General features: G+C 41.0%; 1 protein-coding gene across 9 annotated transcripts in view; it reads right to left on the reverse strand.

Moving 5' to 3' along the window:
• LOC129722765 (supervillin) overlaps positions 1-19,974 on the reverse strand; it is a 433,084-nt gene that overhangs the window by 154,373 nt on the left and 258,737 nt on the right. For 8 of the 9 annotated variants that reach the window (XM_055676480.1, XM_055676481.1, XM_055676479.1 and 5 more), the window contains 3 exons: positions 12,370-13,651; positions 11,842-12,308; positions 1,025-2,038 (listed from right to left, as the gene is read on the reverse strand). In XM_055676480.1, the coding sequence (XP_055532455.1) occupies positions 1,025-2,038; positions 11,842-12,308; positions 12,370-13,651 (2,763 nt within the window). The remainder of the gene's footprint in view (positions 1-1,024; positions 2,039-11,841; positions 12,309-12,369; positions 13,652-19,974) is intronic. The other variant, XM_055676482.1, reaches the window with a different exon arrangement.

Here is a 19,974-nt window from a genome sequence, read left to right on the forward strand (position 1 = left end):
AGTTTGATAAACTGCTTCATCTTAATAAAAGTAGATGATATAAAAAATAGTGTGTACATTACTCCTGGTTTAACCTGACCTACGAGAAATAAAACAAATAAATGTCAAACTATATTAGGCCCAACATAGCTACCGTATCAGAGTTAGACGACCGACGCCGTTAATGACAGAGGCAGCACAGAGTATCACAAGTGTAGAAAACCTACAGGTTTAAGAAAATATAGAACATTCGAAGATATTAGAATTTGTCCAACAAGCTAAACATAAATCGAAAACATTAGGGGCTCTGTCGATCTGTTAAGGCCAAAAAAGCTGCACAAGACTTTTTTTGTATTAAAGTATGCAAGAAACAAAATGGAGCAGTTGATTAAGAGCAGTATCTTACAAAGGTTTAACGAACTCAGAGGAGTTTCACTTTGCAAAGCCAATTTGCCCAAACAATTTTTTAAACTTGAAGTGAATGTGCATCAGCTGAATGAAAAAAAAAGACCATAAGAATTCCATTTACGAAATCAGAATATAACTTATAAATAATAAAACAAAAATACAAAAAAAACTAGCACTGCCAATATTTTAAATGCGAGCGAGCTCAGGATTGTCCTTGTAGTTTAAATTTTACCGCATAAAAGAAAATATTGTATTTCTCCGAATATTGGAAAACAAGCTTTCCAATATTCGATTCTTGTTCATTATGTTTTGTGAAAAATTTTCGAAGTTCAAATATTGAAAAAATTCAGTCACAAATGAAACATTGCATTGAGACACCACAAAATAAGCGCTTTTATCATTAGAACGCATTGTCAGACAGGATAACATGTGTTAAATTAAGATCCAAATCAACTTGTATGACATCTTTGTAGCAGAACAATGCAGCCTTAAAAACAGCATCATGCTCAGTAAACTAAACACACATGAGGATGATGTTAGATAATCCAAACGAAAGTAAAAAACATTGCGCTGGCAACTGAAACAAAACGCTTAGTAGTTGGGTGTTAAAAGAAAATGCAATCCAAGAATAACTTACGTTTATCAGTTGCTTCCTCATGCTGGGATCGGTTAAGATTCGACTTGCGCTTGTCCGACTTGTCTCGCTCAACGGCACCACTTAGTACCGGACTTAGCGACTCACTGTTCTTCGCGAAGGATGCCTGTGCCTGTGTTGCTGCAATAGTAGTCACTTTTGTCACTGTGGCTGCAGTATTAGCAGCCGCCATATACTGATTTCGAACGCCTGATTTCATAGTGGAAGTTCGCATTCGGGAATTCATGACAGTCGGAGAATCCAGACTGCTCAAGCTTCCGATGGAACCAAGTTTTGCGCGTGATGTCCTTTCATCAGCCAAAACGGCACCGTTATCACCGGCACCAGGGGGTAACTGTTCAAAAAAAGCATCCTCACTATCGGACTTTTTCACTACCGGCTCGAAGACGTTGTTATTGTTGATGTTTTTAATTTCAGTATCACCTTCGGACGTGGCGATGCTATTACCATTACCATTTAGGACGTTGGCAACGTCTGCCGGCTGATGTTCATTTCCGTTGTCGTTCGATGTCACCGTCTTACCAATACTGCTACTACTACTTATGTTACTGGTGCTAGTTTTGTTACGATTAATATCACGTTTTATAGTTTCAGTCATTCCTCGCAGCTTCTGCTTCATACTGACGGCTATCGTCGGTACCATTCGTGGTTTCACAGCTGCCGCGAGGTCTTGCTTAACCGTTGGCGCTTTAGCGCGGGCATTAGTCGAGCTGTTGCTTGCGATGGAGATGTGAGCCGACAGATGGCTAGCGCTGCCGCTGCTACTGGTGCTAAACGTTTGACTACTGTTGCTGCCACTGCTATTACCGGCGCTGGCAGAATGAGGCAGCGATAGTTTCGAGCTCCCGCCGCTGCTATTTCGGTTCGGGGATATTTTCGAGCGCTGCTGCTGCGATAGGGTCGAGGTTTGCAGTGTGTCTCGACTACTTACACCGGTGGAGAATAGCACTGATGAAGCTTTCGCACCGCCGCTGGCTGATGAGGCACGGTCTTTCTCTGTGGGCAGGCACACGTGCACATATAGAGGAGACGACACGGATAACATATTTTTGTGGGGTCGAAGTGTGTTGAAGGACGTGTGTGTGCATGTGCGGGGGTTTATTATTACATTTTGTTGTTGTTGTTGATGTTGGAGTTGTTGAATGGTTCGGAGTTTGTATTTACGTTCGGGAAAGAAGAGACAAATTGGACAAAAATGGTTTGTTATTCAATTCGGTTTGGGGTGGCTTTAGAAGGAGCAATTAGGGCTTTTCGCTATGAGAAGATCCATTAACTGTGACACGGAAATAGCTAATGAGCGTCGGCAGAAAAGGTACCGATAGTTATAAACGTCTGTACAACGATCATAATTAATGGATTTCCTCCACTGATTCAATGAAATGGAAAGAAAGAGGAAAAGTATGTACAAAAGATCTGTAGAAAAACTCAGCCCGAAAATAAATCACCTGTACAGAAATAAAATCCACCACCACACTATTTCGAAATAAATCAGGTAACGTCGTTGGATCATACCGAGGTAAAATAAAATATTTTTATTGCGTAATATCTACACGAAAGTGACTGCATACAGTAGCTCTACGACCAAATAATTGATAAATTGACAGCTTTTTATAACTCGCGACAACTCAACTTATTAACTTAGAAGTTTTCCGTTGTTTTTAACTCGCTTGTAAATTGTGTTTTTACATTTTCCTACGCTTTTTCGTTTGTTTGAAATTTCAATATTTTATTCTTGTGTTTTTGTAATATCCTGTATTCTGTTTCTGTTTACCGCCCCTCCAAGCTGTCCACGTGGTATGTGGATGGCCCCTTATTTGTTCATGTTTTTTTTTTCAATTTTTTGCTGTGATTGCATTACACTAAGGTGGTCTTTTTTACGCGGGGGATGCGTTCCACATTTGTATGGGCCCGCGTAAAAAAAGACTTTTTTGAGTTACAGATATAAAGGAGAACTTTCTTGAGATACAGATATAACGGAGAAAACCGTCCTAAAATGTTAGAAACTTGTTCGAATATGATAGTGGTCAATCTAGAGACCAAAATGCAATATTTTATATTTACACCAAGAATTGTGAATTTTTTGAAAACTGATATATGATCAGTCATGGCCTAAAACCGGAAAACGTGATTGAAATGAGCGCGATATGCTGTAGCATTTCTAAGTCATGGAGGAAAGCAACCCGCGTAAAAAAGACCTTACTGCGATTAACCGTTGGAAAATATTTTTTTTAAATTAAAGACACTACTACACTAGTCATATGCATTCGTGTCTGATAATGTAAGTAATATTACAATCGGCTGTACGAATTGGATTCTTTGAAGAACGTTATAACTTTGTTTCCATCATCTGTGTTGTTCTTGAGAACTATTTGAAGACATGGGTAAGCCTAGTGTGCCCGATTCTGAGTCGTGTTTGGACCCATTGGTCTGCTCCATTTTTACTGTCGATCCATTATTCCGCCAGATGATCTGCAATGACATTTCCTTGGATACCGGTTTGGCTAGGAATCCAGCCGAATTGGACGTTTCTGTTTCGCATGGCCCTCTCGATGCTTTGAACTAGATCTACCTGATTCGATATCAGATAGGCAGCTAGCAGAGTTTTTTAGGATGGCTATTGGCACCGACGCCGAGACTTAAGTGTCGTCGTAGCGCTTCCGATTTGTATCTTATGTTACCTACCCCTAACAAGCCTTATCCAACTGTGCGGTCGCCTTTGGACCCGTCGGTATAGAGCAGATTATATACATGGAAACGTCGCTCAATTATTTCATGTACGACGTGTTGCTTTACATCCCATATGATGTGCGGTTTTGGAGCATTCCATTCATGGTCTGGTGACCTAGGCCGTCGACAGATATTGGGGATGCACAGATCTGCAGTTCTGCAGACCACTGGGAAGTTCGAAGCATCGCAGTTTTTTTCTTGGAGCATTTCAAAAGGCAGCACTCAAGCTTTGGCCATTATAGCGAGTGACGGAGGCTATGGAAGCGAATCTGACCATCAGGGGCTTATTACCAGAGCCGATCCTACTTGCAGAAGCACGATGCTCCAACGATAGTCAGAATACGTAGACTTGTGGGGCAATTTTCAACGGTTAGCCTACAGTGGGCTCTAAAGCTAAAAGTTCGGTCTAAGATAACTCCCAAGATTTTAAACTGGTTCGTTTCCGACCTATCCGTTAGAGCCAGTCACAACCAGCAAGATTTCATCGGCGTAGAGAAGAATTTGGACTCTGTTAGAAACAGTTTGAAAGACTAGTTGCATTGCCACGAGGAATAGAGTGACCGATAGAACAGAGCCTTGTGGGACTTCGTTTTCCAGTGTATGCATCTGTGACAGTTGCTCTGTTACCGCTACTTAAAACGTACGGTTCGATTGGAAGCTAGAGAGTATGTCATATACACACGGCATTTCTTCAACGTCCGTAGAATCATATGGCCAGGTAGTGTCATACGCCTTGGAAATATACAGCAACGCGATCAAACAGTGTTCGTCTTTGTCTGTTAAGTACCAGTTCTGTAGTTGGTCTTCTATTAGCTTTTTTTTTTCGAAGACTAAAGGCATATCCAAATATGAAGCTTATGAGCGTAATGGATCGAACGCCCGTCGGTCCATTGAATTTGGCTTTGGTATTGGAATCACTGCGCTCAGCTTTTTCCTTTGCTATTGAAAATGCTTCTGGGTATCTGGAGGTTGCCGATCTTTCGTTGTAGTGATGAGCCAATATTTCAGCAACTTTTGCAGGGTCGTCAGTTGGACCAGATGAGCCTCTGATATCTTTGGTGTTATGACGGAGCTTGCCACCCAGTGAGTTGATGCAAAGCCACAATTCTGTCGTCGAGCATGTAGGAGAGATTTTGGCCACGAAGGTTTCCCATGATTGCTGTATGGCGTCTCGTACAACTTTATTTGCGGTTACTCGAGCTTTCTGGAACGCATGCAAAGCCTTGAATTTTTGTATGTTCGTTGTCAGAAAACCGCCGCAGGGCTCGCAGAGTTTTCCTTCGAAGTTTGATAGCGGTTTGAACTTACGGGTATCATCATGGCACCACCTTGGGCCCCGTCTTTCCGCTTGTCGGTGGAATGCTTGTTTTTGCTGCCAACGGTATTCGCTCTACGAAGGTGTCCAAGTCGGATTGAAGCTGAGGTTAGCCGTACGAATGGCATTCAGTCTGCGCGATCGCAGAGCCATTTTCGCCTTGCCATTGCAGATGGTGACCACTCGGGAAAAAACTGTTGTGCATGTCGGGTAGAACTCTCTAGACTAGTTTTGGGGCGATTGTATAAACCGACCAAGGGAATGTGCGCGACAAGATTCCCATGCAGGTTGATGCAGCTGCGCGTGAAACGCTTCCAGTTGGTCACCGATGTCTCCTGAGTTAGGCGGAAGGTAGAAAGAAACCACTGTGACAGTTGTGGGTATCTGCATGCGAACCACTGTCGCCTGGAAGGTGGTCTGGATCTGGAGTCTTTCGAAAGGGATCCCTTCGTGGATTGCCAGGCCAACTCCATGTGCCCACGTATGGCTGGCCTTTTTGAACCAGTAATGTGTTGGAGTTCATGACGACGTCTGCAAGAGTTAGGAGGTCATTAACGGATGACCTCAATTATTTAGCATATTCCGCGCAGATTTTGGTGAAGTGTACATTCCGGTTACAGTGTTTGCACGTCGCCACCTGCCCGTGGTGAAGAGGAATGCGGTCGTGTTTTCTGGACTATGTTCTGGGCTATCTCGGGGGATTCAGTTCCAACGAAGACACGGCCGTTGATGATTTGCAGGTGTTAGACCTGGGTCAGGGGAAAGTTTAGTTTTAACACAATAAAGTCACAGAGATGTCGGTGCATTTGAGCCTGTTTGGAACTGCCTTGAAGTTGAAAGCGAAGTTTCGGTAAAGGTCATTTCGTGGCCAGGAATGTTCTGTTAGCGGAAACGATCATGTGAAAAAATGTATCATTACGATTCCGGAAATTCCCATGTTGGGTGGGTTTTTGGTCACCCTCGGCTATTTTCCAAAAACCGGAAGTCGCCATCTTGGATTTCAGAATGGCATTTGGAGACAATGTTTGGCCTCTGAGCGTCATTCTGGTATCAGAAACATCCAAATGGGGTAGTATTCAGTCGTCTGTTTTCCAGAAACCGGAAGTTTTCATCTTAAATCAAAAAACGGCGCCTGGAATCGATTTTTAGCTCCTTTGCATCATTCCGATCATTCTAGGTTATTCTGGAAAAACTGGTTGAAATATCTGTTCAAATTATTTGGGAGACCTTCCACCATTCCAGAGTACGGAGAAGTGCCAAACCATCATAGAAATTTGTGTTCGATTTGTATAAGAGTCCTTCCTTTGTGAAAGAGGAAGGGGTGTCGAACCACCACGAAAATATTTTTTTTTACTCCCAAAAACCTCTACATGCCAAATTTGGTTCCATTCACTTGATTAGTTCTTAATTTGTGAAGAAATATATGCTTCATTTGTATGGCAGCCCTCTTTTTCAGACGAGGGAGGGGTGTTGAACCACCATGAACATTTTTCGTGGTTTTAAAAACCTTAACATGCCGAATTTATTTGCATTTGCTTGAACCACTATGGACATATTTGTCATCCCTAAAAACATTCATATACCAAATTTGGTTGTATTTTCTTGATTGGTTTTCGAGTTGTGAGAAATTTGTGTTTCATTTGTATGGCCCATCCTTCTAGAAGAGGGAGGAGTATCGAACCACCATTGAAATATTTTTTGCTTTAAAAACTTTACATGCCAAACTTGGATCCTTTACTTGATTAGTTTTCGAGATGTTCAGGAATTTGTTTCAATTGTATGGCACCCCTCCCATCCAGAATAAGGAGGGGTCTCGTACTATCTTAGTAACCTTTCCCGGTCTCTAAAACCCCTATATACGAAATTTCACGCCGATCGGTGCAGTAGCTTCCAAGCCTATATGGATCAGGCAGACAGACAGACATACAGACAGACTGGACTGCATTTTTATGTGCTTGGAAAATTATTATTTTTATATTTTTGGAGTATTTTATTATTTTTGTAATGTACCTGTCTTTTATTCCACGTTTTGTTACTGTTTGTAATTAATCATCTCATTTTCCAACAATTTAAAGATTAAACAATTAGAATTTTGATATTATAATTTATTTTTTTTTTGTACATTTTTTGCTTTTTTATGCCGATTTTTTATGACTTTTCGTTTCTTCAAACAAGCATCGTTCCTTTTTGTTATTTTTTTTCCATACATGCATTTTTTATATCTTTAAGTCCATGTTCAACCTTCCAGCTGGTCTTGTGGTACGATGCTGGCCTGACAAGCCAGTCGTCGTAGGTTCAAGTCCTGGCTTGGGAGAGACTGTTGGTGTCAGTAGGATCGCAGGGCTAGCCCCGCAATTGTCCTGTACATTAAAACAGTTGGCTGCGAAGCACCAAGGCTTTGCTTTTTTTAAGTTCATGTTCTTGATTATTTTTCAGCATATTTCAGCATGATTTTCCTGTTCTTTTTTTTTGTAAAGCTCCGCTTATTTTTGTTATTACATTTTTTTCCAATTTGTCTATTTTTTGTCCATGCAGACGAAAAATAGTTTGAATTCTTTTTCTTCGTTTGTATATTTGTTAGAAATGCTTAAATACGCGATGAATTTTAGTGTTTTTCAACCTTCTCTCTACCATGGTTACTGTAGAGCACCATAAGTTTTTATGCAAAAGAAAAACCTTTCAAAATATTTACCAATCCTACTCAAAATGTATAAATATATTGTTCAAGCGCATTGGTGAATATTTCGAAAGGCTTTTTGCATCCAAACCTGTGGTGCTCTAGAGTAACCATGGTAGAAAGGGTTAACAATGTTCTATGATCAAAAACATGTTAAAAATGACAATATATCGAGTCTTTTATCCTACTTTTGTTTCATCTTCTGTATATTTATTATCTTACTTTTCTGTGATTCTGATTTTAATTAAATACGTTTTAGGTTTTCCGGCAGTTTTTTCTACAAACTCTGTAAATTTCAGTAGTTAGTGTAATCGACATGTTCACAATTTATTTTTGACAATTCTTGCTATTTTGCAAAATATTCCATACACTAAACATGTTATTGTTTTTAAGGCTGAGGATTTTAATGCTCATTTCAAGATGGCTTGACAAAGTATTTTTTTTTTTAATTTTCTTAGCACCAATATTTAGTGGTTAATTTGTGGTTTCGAAATCCAATTTGTGGTAATTTGTGGTTGAGTAATTTCTGAGAAATTTTCAGAAAACTGAGTCAAGCCATCTCTGAAAATGATTTCGCTTCAAATGAATCGGACAACGATGATATATACATCAATCGAAAGCTCTTAATTTGTGGTTCACGAAAATGTAGTTTTTGTAGGCATAGTTCATATTAAAATTATTAAAAAACTATTATTTAAATTTTTGAACATTGTTTACCGCTTGTTGTCAACACCGACCGTACGCGGCGCTGGATGAGCACCTGCCGATGTTAGTGCTAGTGGGTTATCTAGAACATATTGACAGTCGTTCATATACACTAAGGTCGTTTTTTACGCGGGGGATGCGTTCCAACTTTGTATGGGCCCGCGTAAAAAACGACTTTTTTGAGTTGCAAATATAACAAAGAAAACCGTCCTAAAACGTTAAAACCTCGTTTGAATATGATAGTGGCCAATCTAGAGACCAAAATTCAATATTTTAAATTTTGAGCATTTACACCAAAAATTGTGATTTTTTTTTAAAAACTGATATATGATCACTCGTGGCCTAAAACGAAAAACGTGATTGAAATGTTGTCGATATCTTGTACCTTTTTTGAGTAATGGAGGAAAGCAACCCGCGTAAAAAAAACGCGTCAAAAGCGACCTTACTGTATACGACATGCAGTTGTCGCTGCTGTTGAAAGCTTTTTTGTTTTATTATTCAGGGGGTAGTTGTAGTAGCATATTCCTGAGACGAGAAAATATCGAATTTTAATTCTAGCCAGAACTCACACCTTTGGGCATTTACCATGCGTTTCAACCGTTCCCTACAGTTCTAAGGGCCATTCCCAACCTTCAGGCATCATTCAGGGTTTCTAAAATACCCAACAGTCGAATACAGTTGCGTAGTTGGTTACCAAAATATTATTACATTTATCGAAACAAAAAATTGTTCTTTATTATTATCAGGCTTTAATTTATTCCAAGAGTTAAAACGTATGTGCTAATAAATTTTAACATATAACAGATTTTGTATGAGAAAGACCAGATCACACCCCTAGGTGTATTAATTTAGGTTTTTTTTTTTCAAACAATCGGTAAATGGCAAAACTACATTTCCGGAAATGATTCGACCGAAGATCGAGAAAATTACGCTCGCATGTCTACGTAAAACTTCACTTATTTTGAGGAAATTCACGTAAAACACACGGAGGCTTGTCAACTACAAATATCTGCTAATTGATCAACATTTGCATTTCGCAGCAAATCTGCACATATAGCATCCCTGCTGTTTACATACTGTTTCACCTAGAAATACTCAGAGGAAGAGATTCGCGGCGAAAAAAATCGCTAATTCGGCAACTGGGTTTCATATGTCAGAGGGGCCAGATCTTTTCTCAAAGCGCAATGTTGACTAACATTCGACTTGTATAATCGGTGGTGACGGTGAAAGTCCTTAAGAATAGTGAAGTGCTTCACAAAAACTGTTAAGGTGATATATTTTATGTTTATGTTTAATTTTAAACACCTTCACTTATTTTGTTACCTATACACAAGGTTTTTTGAACTCCGGGTAAAAATCACTCACAGCATTCTTAATTCATTCATTGGCAATAGAACAAAAAATCGTATAGAAATAAACACGTTCTTTTTTGTATCTGACTGCAATACCTCTCAATGTGGTGCTAACTTTCTTGTTCGTTTGGCTCCAATTTAGACGGTTCGTTCTGCTCACCACATATCTCTCCCTCTGAGTATCTCTAGTTTCACCATACTCATCGCTACAAGAAAGCTTTCTGAGAAAAAATCATCTTGATGGTCTACCAGCGCCGCGTACGGTCGGTGTTGACAACAAGAAGTAAACAATGTTCAAAAATTTAAATGATAGTTTTTTAATTATTTTATTATGAAGTATGCCTACAAAAACTACATTTTCGTGAACCACAAATTAAGAGCTTTCGATTGATGTATATATCATCGTTGTCCGATTCATTTGAAGCGAAATCATTTCCAGAGATGGCTTGACTCAGTTTTCTGAAAATTTCTCAGAAATTAGTCAACCACAAATTACCACAAATTGGATTTCGAAACCACAAATTAACCACTAAATATTGGTGCTAAAAGAATTAAAAAAAATACTTTGTCAAGCCATCTTGAAATGAGCGATTTTAATGTTAATTTTTTTGTTTGTTTATTTAGCGTTTAAAAATCAATTGCATAGATATGTTTGGAATATTCAAGATGTTAAAACTCGATGTTATTTAGAATAACAGGATTTTCATGTTAGTCGTGATACGACTCAAAAGTAATATAAGAAATTAATTTCCCATTTTTCATGTTTTTTTTACCTCGGCATGTTTCCATTTGTATCTAACAGTGCCCGTTCACCGTGTGGGTTCCATTCGCCGCTCACTTTTCACTTGAAAAGTTATTTTTTCCATAACAAAACACACTTCACGAAAAATAATTTCCTCAATTATCCAGAAAAGCGTTGCTGAAGTATCAGTGAAAATATTTTTCAAAAAGTGTTTTTTGTTACGAAAAAAAAAACTTCCAAGTGAAAAGTTAGCGATGAATTGGTAATTCATCCACAGACTATTTCCGTTAAAACATTATTGTTTATATATGCGATTAAACGTTCATTATCAAGGTTGTGAAAGGAAAGCAGTCTCAATATTTAAAAGATTACCGTAATTAACTTGAACGGTTCACCTTCACCTAAACCCTTTACGAAAATAGAAAACGGAAATAAAATAGAATGTTTTTCCAACAAAATCCCGGATCCAGCAAACCAGTTGAATAATGAAAAAATATATTTTGAAAAACTTCAAAAATAAACGATGGAGAATGTGTTTAGCATGCAGTTTTAAAAATTTCTATGGAAACCATAAGAAGCAAAAGCGACAGAAAGCATCGAAACACGTTAGTGATTTGCTAGTTTGAATTCTACCAATGACTAGAAACTAACTTATGAAAAGCGCATGTAACAAATAGTTTCCGAATACTAGAATAGAATCGAACTGCCTTTCTTTCGGGTAAACCGAATCAACAGAGAAATGTTTCATGTCAAAAATCAACATCTATGAAAGTAGAGATACGCGTTACTTTTTAAGAAGTAACAACCAGTTTAACTTTCTAACAATTTTATCACATAGTAAAATTATAAAAAATAAAAAAAAAATATCAACCTAATCGCTTCTTATCTGCAAATTTAGACGATAAAATTGCCACTAGCTTCGCAGCGATCGATGGCGACATGATTATAGATTCACGCTTCGTACCAAATACCAACCCCGGCAGCTCAACTATAGATACTTTAAATAATTAAACATTAAAAAACAACACCAGAAACTATAAGCAAGCCACCAACGAGTTAGTAAGCACAAACAAAGCCAACACCATGAAATAAAAGGAAAAAAAGAGAAGGAAAAGGAAAAAGCGATTTGAAGTATCTATCGAAACAAATGCGTTTGATAGCGCATCATTTCGATGCAAATTGCGAAAAGGTGAGAAAAAAAAGCAGAAACTATAAAAAATAAGGTATGTTAATTTGCCAGGCAGGGACAGGGAGCGAAGCTCAAACTCGAAATGACCTCACCTAGTGCAGCGGCCCGAAGTCTGGATGATCTAGTGGTTCGTATCGGTTGTTGTTGTTGCTGCTGCTGTTGTTGTTTGGCCTGTTGCAGCGGAAGTTGCTGAGATTTCGTTTCAGTGGTTGCCGCAGTCGTCGTCGTCGAACGCGTACCGCTACGGTTTCGGGGTTTACGCTGCTGCTGATGTAAGGGAGACAACGGTAGAGATCCACCTCCGCCCTCTCCAGCACTACTTCGCGGCCGTGTGCTATGCTGTTGAGGAAGTTGTTTAGTGCTAGTAGTTGCGAGACTGGAGGTAGAGGACGAAGTTTGCGGCTTCGTTTGCGTTGCTGTACTGCGCGATGCTGAGGATGCTGTCGTTTTAGCTGTAGACGAGGATGATGGTGCTTTCGAGGGGATAGTTGCTGATGTCTGAGATTTACTATGAATTGCACTTGATGTAGAAGCGTTTGCAGTCGGTCGAGATGATGATCTATTCGAGTAAATATAACATTTAAAGTGTTTTGTACAATTTTGAATTGAGAATGTATTACCTCTTCTTGTGTTCCAGTCTTTCATTTTCATTTTCTTGGACAGTGTTTCTTAAATAGATAGCCTTCCGTCGGTCAGCCTTGTACTTCGCTATTCGATCGATGTCTTTAGAAGCATACAATTCGACCATCGCCTTACTTCTGCTGCTGCTACTTGCCGAGTTCACCGACGACGAGGATGCGGTTGTCGTCGCGGTCGGAATCACATTCTCTTTGCGAGCTCTGCTGCTTTGGTAGCGCCATGGAAGCGTCGATGCAGACGACGAACCGGAAGAGGAACTCGTCGAAGAGGAACCGGCCGGGTGCGCCGTCGCCGCCATCGGAATCTTCGACAGGACGGCATCTTTGGGGACGGTGGTGGCCGTAAACTTGTTACTGATTCCCGTTCTACCGTTGCTGCTACTGCTCATGTTCGCTAACGCTCTTTCCGCCTCCTTCTCTTGGCATATTATGTTTAACAAACGGCTGATGGGGGTTGATTCGGGACCGAAGAAGTCCGAGATAGTTTTGGAGCGAGTCTTGAGGAAGGCGTCATGCCGTTTCAAGGACGACTTGTTGGGGGGCCTCCGCAGCGCCTGCTGCAGCCCGTTGGAGGCAACGGCGAACGCCGATGGCGCGAACGGTGGCTGAGGTTGCGGTGGTTGATGGTGCGGATGATACCCGGAGGGTGAGTAACTCGAGTCCACGATACGGGGCGATGGCGGTGATCCGGGAGATCGTCTAGTGATCAGAGGTTTTTTCGGATAGGATACCGGAGGGTGTCGCTGGATTTTACGGAAATTGTTTACGGTGAGCTTGGCCGGTGGGAAAGATGACGACGTGGGAGGTGGGGTTATCCGATCGAGACTAACCGATCGGGTGAATACGTCCAACCGGTTCGGTGTGTGATCGGACGGGAAGCGCTGCTCCGCACGGAATACTTGTAGGATGCTGGCAAGATTCGAGCCGGAAGGTACCGGCTGCTGCACCAATGGAGACAGTTGTTGTTGGGGAATGCTAGCAGAATAAACCGGATGGCTGCTGTATTGCGGGGATAATTTCGACTGTTGGTGGATGTTTCGCGGGTCAAAACTAGCGGCAGTAGACTGTGGTTGTAGGTGATAATTTGGCTGAAAGCGTTGCTGATATTGTTGTTGTGTTTGCGATTGTTGTTGCTGTTGCAGTAGTATTTGCTGAGGTTGTTGAAAACTAGATATATGTTGCGTTTGGCAGCTTATGTTGGCAGTGGCAGATGAAAGCTTTTTTTCCAGCTCTAGGATGGCGGTATTGATGAACGGTTTGTTATCTGAAAAGGTGGAAAATTAGAAAAAAAAATCGTTAATCGATATTTTGAAACAGTGAAAAGAGTAACAATTAGTTACATCTGTAATTAATATCAGTCATCAGTTTATGTAGAGCTCTCGTGATGAACAATCAACAATTTTATGTCAGTAGTAACAGATAGTAAACATACCTCAACATAAATTTTCAAGAAAGTCACTCAAAATTTCAAAAATACGCAATTTATTAGTAGGTACTGGTTCTCAGGTAATGTTGAAGCAGTTTTTCCAACATGTAAAAATAATTTCACTGTAACCGGGCAACAAAAATCCTATTTCGGTGCAAGTAAAATCCAATCGCAGTTAGCGCAGAGTTTTAAGCTCCTTCAAAGTAAGCAAATTCAAGTTCCACATTCACGTTAATCATGGACCCAAACGCCAGTACCGAATCCTTCGAAGTCGCACCGGCTAATACACATCAATGGAATCTAACACCGTACCAATTCAACTGTCCGTTGCTCCCGAACGACGATGGCAAAGAACTTCGTGAGATAGCATCGATCCGATTACCGGAATACCATCAGCTGGTGGATCACACACTGGCGGTAGTCTGGAAGAGTGTTAGCAACCAGCGAAAGGATGTGCAGAGTTTACTTCCGGATCAGGTTATTTGGGCGCTTAAAATGATCGAAGCTCACCGAAGCGGTCCCAGCCGAGACTCGGAGGATATGCGCTTGCTGATTCAATATCTGCATGAAATAGTTATTTCAATGTGCGCCGGAGGAGGAGCACCCAGCATCGGGAAAGCACCCAAATCATCCATGGAGGAAGTAGACCTGTTAGAAAATTCCTACGTGGTGACAAACATGCGCGGGGCGGATGAAAGCTACCCGGAAGCTCCATCTAGATCGGTCATACCAACTGCAGCTTCAACTCCTATGCCAAGTGCACCACCGACACCAATATCACCAGCACAGTCTCCCAAAAGCCAACAATCTCCGCGCGGATCAACGGACCGAAGTTCCCGGATGTCATTGATTCGTAATCTCGAATCATTGCATCAAATGTTGGTCCGCTGGAAGCAGGACCAGCTGAAGCGTATCGATATCGATATGGAACAACTGAAGGCCATTGAATCGCTGCTCGTGTCTATGAGCGACGAGGGTCGAAATCGTGGTTCCCCCTGACATGAAAGAAGAAGAAAAAGGTGCGCTTCCGAAGGTGCAACCCAAATTATATCGTGTGCCTCCGCGAGAAATTGAGTAATCGAGTCGAATGAAATCATCGATTAAATTGGAGAGCAATAAAAAAGGCGCTATCCAAAAAACTCGGTGCTTTTCTTCTTATAACCATTCGCCGGCATTTCGAGCCACGTTGCTTACATTAATTAGATTCGAGTCTCAGCTGATTGGTTTTACTCGCTTGGTGAAGGAAATGGTGATGTAATTTGTGTAGATTTTCGTTCGCAAAAATTTGAATATCAATTGAAGACGGGTGACCTCACCCATGATTCGACTATTGAGTGCGTGTTTCTATCGTTTGTCGTTACATGGCTTTTGAAGAGAGGGAGCGTGCGACAGGAGTTTTATGTTCTTTTTTTACCTTGAATAACTACATTCAAGCTGTCAGTTTCTAATAACAATAGTCCATACACTCATATTTTTTTTAGGGAAATTCTGAAAACTGCCTGTCAAAAACTGTGTTGTAAACACAAACGATCCCAATTACGATTCAGTCAGTTAAGGACTGTCATCGCTTAACAGCGTTTCATATCATAAACCTCGTGCTACGATAAATAGCCAAGTGAGCAAAAAATCGCAACCCACGCAGAATCGCAAATCTGTCAACCAAAGTCAATCGTTCGCTGCTTTCGAGGTTTCGATCAACATTTAAACCACTTGTCACACTCCCGCCAGTCAATGGCCATCCATGGACGCGACAGAACTAAATGAAAGGATTACAAAAATTGTTTGATCTGTAGAGGTTTAACCGGCGTAACAGTGAGCGCACAGCAGATCCTAGAACAAAACGCTGTGACACTAATGGCATGATATCGTCATTAATTTTAATTTCAATTGTTATTCAAGCTATTATTAACCACCACCTCACAAATATTGATTGCTCACGAAATGGGAAACATTCGAGGATTAAATCGAGCCTTCGCTTTGATGATTTGCAGCAGACACGCGACCGCGAGCGCATATTTCTCGATTTGTACGAGAATATTCTCTGCAGCCCACACGGCGAGTCTACGGTCGGTCAAGCTTTTTCAACCGTCAACACCGGTCAAGGCATTCTGCGGCCTCTGCATTTGATCATTAAACTACAAGTTAATTAAGTGAACCAGCAAACAAACAGCTGGTAAAACTCGACGGTGTGTCACCAAACGAACACAAACATAAGACGATAATTGGCCTCAGATAAAAAAGCTTCAAGCAAAGTTCATCGACGGTGCAGCTTCAATGTCATCACCACACAAATACAGTGCGTCTTGAACTGTCCTACAGATCAGACGTTTTTTCGGTTGCTTGTGGACTGGTCTTTGACTGCCTATAGCTTCAAAGTTTGTGTTTTGTCAGTGTGTCTTTTAAAGACTACCTGAAAGTTATTTCCCATCAGTCTTTCTCAAGACTACCTACTTTTGAATTTAACATTTGTTTTAACTTTTTTCGTATCACCTGAAATGGCTGGACGGAAAAAGAAACCTCGCATCGCTGCGGGGAGGAAAAGAGAGGCATCTCTTTCTGACACATCGAGTGTCTGTAGTGACAATCCTTTTGATATTTTGCCTGAGCAAGAAGCTGGTGAAATGGAAGTTATTAATAATGAAACTATACAAAATATAAAATCTTTAAAAAAGGAGAAAGTTCCACCTATTGTGGTAACTATTTCTTCTGAATTTAATATATTCAAAAAGGAACTTTCAACGTTTGTTTCTGACGTTAAAGTTACCTATCAAATTGGCCGTAGAGGTGAATGCCGCTTATTAGCCGACTCAGTAAAGGGTCGTGATCGTCTTGTTCAGTATTTAACTGACAAGATGTACAAATTTTTTACATATGACACCAAGAACACCAAGCCGTTCAAGGTTGTCTTGAAAGGTCTCACCAACGATCAAACCGTTGATGAGATCAAACTTACTTTAACAGAATTACTTGGCATAGCCCCTACCCAAGTAATTCTAATGAAACAAAAATCACGAGGCGAAAACAGTCAGAGAACTGGAATTTCCCTTGTTAATTATTTAATTCATTTTAACCGCAATGAGGTTAACAACTTAAAATTTTTTGAAAAAGCACATGCTTTGTATAATGTGCGTGTAAAGTGGGAAATTTATAGGAAGTATGGCGGAGGTGAAAAGCATATCACCCAATGCCGTACTTGCCAACGTTATGGCCATGGTTCCAAATTCTGTAACATGGACCAAAAATGTCTTAATTGTGGAGACTCTTCTCACAAAAAGGACACATGTCCTGTGAAAGAGAGTAAAAATTTTCGCTGTGCGAATTGTAACGGCAACCATATGTCAAATTTTTATCAATGCCCAGTCCGTTTAGCAATTGTTAAGGCAAGGCAAGGTAAACAAAATTCAATTTCTCAATTAAAACCAACTTCAAAACAAAATTCTCCAAGCGTACCAGTGACGCCTAGTTTACCTACTCCTTTGCATACCCGTTTAACTTATGCACAGGTTACAGGTAGTTCGAACATTATACCGCCTAGTGTTGGTAGTTCGAAAATGACCGTTAATATGGGTAAGCAAAACAGGCTAGAAAATAATTGTACACCTTTCACTCCAGCTAATATTGCTGCCGAAAATATTTTTTCTAATGTCAACTGCCTGGGGCCTATTACGGCAGGTAAACTTTCTTTTTTGCAACAGGCAATGTTCGATCTTATGAACGCCATGTTGCAGGCAAAATCAATGTTTGAAGCCATTCAAATAGGCACAAATTTTACTATTAAAATTGTTTCTAATTTAAAATTTAGCAATGATTTTAAATAAAACAATTAAAATATTAAATTGGAATGCTCGCTCATTGAAGGCCAATGAGAATGAGCTTATTAATTTTTAACAGTAAATAATGTGCATATTGCAATTATTACTGAAACATTTTTGAAAACTAACATAAAATTAAAATATGATCCCAATTACGTGGTTCATAGATATGATAGGATTCAGGGTTCCGGCGGTGGAGTTGCAATTGTTATTCATCGCCGAATCAAACATCGTGCTCTTCCCCATCTTGAGACGAAAGTTATTGAAACTTTGGGAATTGAAGTTCAAACTGAACTTGGGATTTTATTCATTGCCGCAGCATATTTACCATTTCAATGCACACGCGAGCTCAAAAATTATTTTAAAGGTGATTTACAAAAACTCACCAGAAATCGTTCGAAATTTTTCATAATCGGCGATTTTAACGCTAAACATCGTTCATGGAATAATTCTCAAAGTAATTCCAATGGCAAAATTTTATTCAACGATTGTTCTTCAGGATACTATTCTATTTTGTCTCCGAATAGTCCTACATGCTTTTCTTCTGTAAGAAACCCTTCAACAATTGATTTGGTGCTTACAGATCAAAGTCATGTATGTAGTGATTTGATCACACATGCTGACTTTGATTCTGATCATCTTCCAATAACTTTTTTTTTTATCACATGAATCAGTTTTAAACCCTATGAGCTCTGTTTTTAATTATAACAAGGCTAATTGGGGGTCATTTCTGTGCCGAACACGCATCAGTACTGGACGTGTTTGGTGATCGGTCCGATAGAGTATAAAACAAAAGACGTGTGAACAAGTGTTGGCATTGTTTGCCTGGTCGAGTGAAATAAATCCGGGTTCAAGGTCGTTCCTTTGTGCAACTGTTTCGCATCGTGACTGCCAGCTGGTGCGTAAGCCGATTTGGCTGCTGGCTGGATTGTGCTACAGCAGTGGACGAGACACAAACGAGGAAAAAGAAGAAGCCATCAGTGTCAGCGAGTCGTATCGCTGTGTGGAGTGATCTCACACCTGGCTCGCTGCTGGTGGCTGTTTGGTGCTGCTGTATTGGTGCTGCTGGCTGTAACGGCTGCTACTTCGAACGATCGGACAACCAACCTTACTGGAAGGGAGAAATAAAAAGGTACGTGTTCTTGTCAGCGCTAGTGCGCTAGACTTAGCGGGATGGATGTAGATCCCTCGCCTCCCGCGCCACCATCCCCGAACCCCTCTGACCCTGACCCTTCTGTTACCCCCTCCCCTGTTCATTCTTCAGTCCCCCCTCGCCCCAGGCTTTACCCAGACGGAGCCCAGGGCAGTTATACTGTTTATTTTCGGCCAAAGGCAGGACCGAAATCGAAAAAGTTGAACCTCTTGCAGATTTCTAAAGACCTGACGAAGGAGTACAAGGGCGTGACCGAAATTTCCAAGGTCCGGCCTAACAAGCTCCGTGTCGTGGTCGGTAACCTGAAAGAGGCCAACGATATAGCTTGCTCTGAGCTCTTCACACGCGAGTATCGCGTTTACATACCCGCACGAGACGTGGAGATCGACGGTGTCATAACCGATTCGAGTCTGTCCGTCGAGTGTATACTGCAAAGTGCCAAAGGGTGCTTTAAGAACAAAACGTGTCCCGAAGTAAAGGTGCTCGACTGCAAGCAATTGCGGTCAGCATCGATCATCGGTGGCAAAACAGTATACACTCCGTCAGACTCGTTTCGAGTTACGTTCGCCGGGTCTGCACTACCAAGCCACGTCTCGATCCACCGGGTTCGTCTCCCTGTGAGGCTCTACGTGCCCCGCGTCATGAACTGCCTGAATTGCAAGCAGTTAGGCCATACAGCCGCCTACTGCTGCAATAAGGCACGTTGTGGCAAGTGTGGGGAGTCTCATGCGGAAGATTCTTGCAGTGTTAACGCTGAAAAGTGTATTCACTGCGGGGAAAATCTGCATGAGCTCTCGACATGTGCGGTGTACATGCAGCGCAGGGATAAAATAAAACGGTCTCTCAAAGAGCGTTCAAAGCGTTCCTACGCTGACATGCTGAAGAAGACCGTTACCACTTCTCCCGTTACTTCGAACCCCTTCGATCTGTTGCCCTCTGAGGAAACCGATTCTGACGATTCACCAGCGGGAGCATCTTACGCCAATCCTGGGGAGTCTAGAAAGAGGAAAAGTGTTTCCTCTCCTAAACTTCCCAGAAAAGGTCCTAAGATTTCTCAAAGTGAAATGAAGGTTACAAACAAACCAAACAGTGCTGCGGAAAAACCGAAGCAAACTCCTCCTGGGCTGGCAAATTTAAAGTCCCAGAAGGAGTTCCCAGCACTGCCAGGAACATCTAAAACCCCAGTTGCTCCTTTT

The sequence above is a fragment of the Wyeomyia smithii genome, chromosome 2 (genome assembly GCF_029784165.1).
Source record: "Wyeomyia smithii strain HCP4-BCI-WySm-NY-G18 chromosome 2, ASM2978416v1, whole genome shotgun sequence".
Taxonomy (NCBI): Eukaryota; Metazoa; Arthropoda; class Insecta; order Diptera; family Culicidae; genus Wyeomyia; species Wyeomyia smithii.